Here is a 5,389-nt window from a genome sequence, read left to right as displayed (position 1 = left end):
AACATCAGTATTTAAAAATTCTCTCAAAATCAAAGTTTAACATTGTGCTGACATTTACATTCTATGCCAATAATTTCTACACCCATAATCATACCTCCCTGCCATTAGGACATCTAGTCTTTATCCAATGTCGTCTTGACATTGACAAATGATGACATCTCAAAATCAAAGTTTGACATTGTGTTGACATTTACGTTCGATGCAAATAATTTCTACACCCACAATCACGCCCCACGCCATATAGGCATCTCAACTTTATCCAATGTCAACTTAACATAGACAAGCGATGTCATCTCAAGATCGACGACTGACGCAATGTCGAGACCAATGACCAACGCCACGCCTCCTTGACATCAATGCTCGACGTCATTATATAACAATGATGCCCAATTGTTGAAAGTCGCCTCCCCTCTCAATGCCTCAATGTCCAACTCTTGACATCCTTATATTATTTATTTTAAGCACAAATCCTAATTAATTACTTATTATTTCTCAATTATTCTTAATATTTTGCTTAATTCAATTTTTATACACTATTTTTATATAAAAATTTTAATACCGTGTCTAACCTATGTCAATGTCCTATATTTTCAATAATTGACATGCCCTGTATCTGTCTCATGTTGTGTCAGCAACAAATTCGATAAAAAGTAGTTGGGATAAAGTCAATGTTGATAGGGTCATTAGAGGATATGGAGGACATAGGTTATATCTACGCATTGTAATTTTAGTTTGATATACTTTGTCCTGTGTTGTGTGTTGTATGTTGTGTTTTATTGGTGAGTAATGGGTACAAGGAAAATTCAATTAGTTCATGTGTCACTGTGTGCAACCACAAATTAACGTTGTTTTCTATGCATACATTTCAATAAATAAAGAACATCAGAAACACCAATTTTGTAATGCAGTTCTCCGCTGCAAGTAACAAAAAGTGTTTTAGTGATATGGCATTAGTTAAAAATTCGCAAGCCCTTGTTCTCGCCACTTGCAATAATGAATGCTGACAAACAAAAGGCCATGAAGATCCTTACCTCATCAAACCTTATCAAAGTTACGAAAAGACGAATATCAGCTTCTGTGAATTCATTCCCACAAATATAACGTTGCTTGCTCAGTATGTCCTCGCATTTGTCTAAGACATCATATAACTTGATAACGGCCTAAGTGAAAGTGCAACATAAAAGTCAGAAAAAAACCCAAATATCATTTAAATGTATAAGAAAAACATTACCTCATCATAAGGCCCTTGTTTTATGGCAAACCCACACTTATAAACACCATAGTTTATCGCATCAAAAACCCATTCATTGACTTCATCAATTACTGCTCGTAGGTGAGAGGGGTACAAGTCCAAATCAGCATTTTCCGCTATTTCATTGAATTCTGTGTTGAACATGCGGATTATTTCTGAGCTCTCATTATTTACAATTTTTTTGAGTTTTTTATCCCAAAGAACCTGTTACATAACTACAAAACTAACTCACTGGTGTAAAATTCTTGCAGGAAATAGATGCAAAAGAACAAGAAACTATAATATCATATACGCACAGGGACAGAATATCTTCCCGAATAATTTGAGCTTCCAAGCTCATACAGTTCCCTGACACTCTTGGCTCCATTCAAATGATCAGGATCAGCCCCAACTTCTTCTGTGCTGGAAGCAGGAAAGACCCATCCAAAATGCTCATCAGTCTCCTTGGTCCTTTCAAATAATGGTTTGACCACCTATATAATTATATGTAAATGAGATTAAGATGTAATTATAGAAATTAAAAGTATAAATAGTCTATCGAAGAGAATAAGTCACCGTGTAACTGATGGCCTTTTGAAGCCCTTTGAGTTTCAAAATTGCTAGACACCTAGATGCCCACGGGCATGCATAAGATAAATAAAGATGGTATCTTCCAGATTCTGCGGGAAACTGGGATGTCTGATCTTTCGAAATAAAATTACGAATAGTTGAAGGGGTGGGGACGAAAGCACCAGTCTTTGACACCCAAGTGCGGGAAGCTTGAGCCATTGAACGTGTTTTCAAAGACTCCATGACTTGAACAGAAAGAGCTAGTAGAAAGTTAAAACCTGTTTCTTAAAACAAATAAAGTATAAGATGTTTATAATGATTTTTACAAAATGAAAGATGCCAACAATTGTGTGTACGTCAGCATATTTGCAATATTCTGAGTATTGCTATGTTGCATTAATTCACCATCTTCACACCAAGAGGCAACAGAAGAATTTTAATCATAATAGTGGAAAATGGTAACATTATGAAGGGATCATTAGACTTGATACATCACCAAAACATCACCTTAATCAGGCGCAAATCTCAAGGCATATTCAAATTAAAAACTTCTAGAATTAAGCTTGGAACCGTCCTAATTCTAATTTTAGCCAACTTATAGTCAAACTAGATGTCTCAACGAGATGAACCCAACAACAATAAAAATAGTTCAATTTGAGCCGCAATAAGCCGAAGTCAATGACCCGAAGCCCAGTTAGAAACTTTGGGACATTAATTGGATGATGAAATGACCTCTAAATATGGCATGCTTATATTCGAATCGATCGACTCGACAAGACATATCCATCAGGCCCAAGATCGCTCGATTCTGATATCATTAAGGCATTTAAATGTTGAATGAACATTTTATAATCAAGGAAATCAACATGGGTTGTCTGATGAAGCATTTTGAATTTGCTACAAATTTTCTCCATATTTGCATGGCATGCAACTCTCAAAAATCTATAAATAGACCCTCCATGCATGAAAGGGGGCTTAAGACTTGAAATGCTTGAACCCTTGGCTAGAGATTCAAGAGAGCTAAGATACTTGAAGAATCCTTGACTCCACCCGAGCATCACCACCGGCGACTCCTCACCACTAGGCCACTACCGTTGGAACTCCACTCGGTCATCGCCGTCGGACCTCTGCTCAGCTACCATCATCAAACCTTCGCCGATTGACTGGCACCAGCAAAATCTGGCAGGCCGACCGCCTCCGGCATTGTGCCACCCGGCCACCGTCAAGCATCACCACCCTACTGCTACCGTCGGGTCTCCACTGGGCTACCATCACCGAATCTCTGCCTAGCCGCCGCCATCAAACCTTCGCTCATCCGATAATGCAAAACCTTTTTTTGACCGACTATAGTCTCTCTCTCTCTTTTATATGTATGTTGGTTCTTCGTATGAAGCTATGACATTAAACTCTCAATCTCTACCATCACAAATGTTCCGGCATGCAACAAGGCTAAAAAACTCAAATCCATAATCTTTCCTCCTAGCAAATAATGTTTTATTCGTATCTATACTCAATCATGTTTATATAACATAAATGACAAAATGTTAAGACTTTATGCATCAAGAAAAAATGGTTATTAAAAAAGGAAAGCAAAGAATCAAACTTCAACTTCTAAGAATAAGTAATTAAAAACAAAAGTTCAAAACACAATGAAAAGTTGTATGAAATAATAAAATTATACACCTAGTCCCCTTCTATTGAAATAGTGCAAACATTCTCCAATATTCCAAAAGATTCAAAATATTCCCAAAAAACATATGAACAAAATTATTTAGAAAAGCAAAAGATTTTCTAATATTCTAGAGTAGCCCCATAAAACAGTAAGAACTACACATGCAGTAACATTCTAAACCCTAATTCAATCTATCAGGCCAAGCAAAAGTTGTTGAGCAAATAAGAAATCATCAAGTCGCAAGAATATGAAACATAACTTTGAGGATATAAGCAATTATAATATATTAGACTACTCCTTAAAAAAAAAATTCTTAAGATATTATTTATGCTAGTTTCTATCATGACCGATTTCTATAACATCAAAGTTGGAATTTCCTCGATGAAACAAAGGCATTTGTAGTATCATATAATCATACTCCCTTTTGTGGGGGTTTTCCCTGGGCAAATTGTGGTGATATACTATAGTGAAAAACCTCATAAATTGGTATTGAAGTGCAGCAAGGTCATTCATCATCAAAATCAATGGCGGAGTTTCATAGATCCAAAGGGACCAAAAATTATTCTTCTATTTATATGAAAATTGCACCCCCTTCTTTGATGTTTAAACTTCTTAATCGTTTAATTGGATTTATCACACTTACTTTTGTATGATCCCACATAGGAATTTAAAATCATAATTAATTCGAAATTAAACTTTCTGCTAACTAATATAAAACAAATTTCCATTAATTTAGTAAGGTAATTCACGTAAAATTTTTGCAAATAAGATATTTGCATTGTAAGGATCCCATATAACTTCACGTCTCTAGAAAACAATGCTAGTGAATCAATCCCTAGTAACTTACAGTAAGATTTTGATGGAGGTATGTGAAAAGATATCAAACACCTCTCGTGTTCACTGGTGATAGGACACTACATTGTCTGCCAAATTTGAATCTTCCGTCTATTCACTACTTCGGAGTATAACTAAAATGGTAAATAAAACCCTAAATGACAAGTTCATGTGTCGAAACATTAAAATAGCTTAAGTCAAACGAACGAACGAAGAATCTCCAAGAAACCCAAAACATGAGTACTTAATCATAAACAAACCAAATCTAACAGATGTGCAAACACTGGACCTTTATCTTATGACAAGAGAACAAAATACAACAAAATTAAGCAAAAAAAAAGAACAAAATACAAAAAAAAAAAAAAAAAAAAAAAAAAAAAGTTCGTAAAATTTAACAAGGGGAAGAGACCTCAATTTCAAAAACATTTTGCTTCACCTTTGCTGAAAAGTAGCGAACGCTGAACAGAGATGGATAGTTTGCAGACGACGGGAGAGAGGTGATAACATTTTTAAATAGTGAGGTTTTCGTGGTCGTCCCTGGGGAGGCCGTCGCCGTGGTTGACCATCTACTATGTGACGAGCTGCCATGGCAGATTGGCCGGTAGTCATGCTCGGCTTGGGTGGTTCATATATATTTTGATAATATATATATATATATATAGTAAAAATCAAGGATGTCAAAATTCGATTTGACAACGAATCGAAAAATGAGAGGTTATCGATCGAATCTAATAAATAATAATATTATTAAAAGTTAATAAAATTAAGGTAATATAACATAAATATATGAATATTTAATAATATTTATAAATTTTTTAAAATATAATAAAATTTTATAAATATAAATAATATTTAAGAATAATATATTTATAAGGATATATTTATATTTATAAGAATAATATTTAATATAATAATTAAATTTATAATATTAAAAAATTATGGTCATTAATATAATATAAACAAAGGCGGATGAAGGTGGGCATGCCCCCCCACCCACCAAAAAAAAATTGGGTTTAGAAATTATAAATTGGATACTTATATCATAGATATACGATTTGATGAGATTTTACTAAAATAATGTA

At 34.3% G+C, this 5,389-nt stretch overlaps 1 protein-coding gene across 2 annotated transcripts in view; it reads right to left on the bottom strand.

Moving 5' to 3' along the window:
* LOC110112320 (glutathionyl-hydroquinone reductase YqjG) overlaps nucleotides 1-4,918 on the bottom strand; it is a 10,895-nt gene extending 5,977 nt beyond the window's left edge. Inside the window, exons 1-5 of one of the 2 annotated variants that reach the window (XM_028694808.1) lie at nucleotides 4,717-4,918; nucleotides 1,808-2,079; nucleotides 1,549-1,725; nucleotides 1,232-1,456; nucleotides 1,032-1,160 (exon numbers count right to left, since the gene is read on the bottom strand). In XM_028694808.1, coding sequence (XP_028550641.1) covers nucleotides 1,032-1,160; nucleotides 1,232-1,456; nucleotides 1,549-1,725; nucleotides 1,808-2,044 — 768 coding nt within the window. In that variant the 5' untranslated portion in view covers nucleotides 2,045-2,079; nucleotides 4,717-4,918. The remainder of the gene's footprint in view (nucleotides 1-1,031; nucleotides 1,161-1,231; nucleotides 1,457-1,548; nucleotides 1,726-1,807; nucleotides 2,080-4,716) is intronic. The other variant, XM_028694807.1, reaches the window with a different exon arrangement.
* Between the last annotated feature and the right edge of the window lie 471 nt (nucleotides 4,919-5,389).

The sequence above is a fragment of the Dendrobium catenatum genome, unplaced genomic scaffold (genome assembly GCF_001605985.2).
Source record: "Dendrobium catenatum unplaced genomic scaffold, ASM160598v2 fragScaff_scaffold_565, whole genome shotgun sequence".
Lineage (NCBI taxonomy): Eukaryota > Viridiplantae > Streptophyta > Magnoliopsida > Asparagales > Orchidaceae > Dendrobium > Dendrobium catenatum.
The sequence above is the reverse complement of the archived record's forward strand: the minus strand, read 5'-3'. Positions and strand labels throughout refer to the sequence as shown.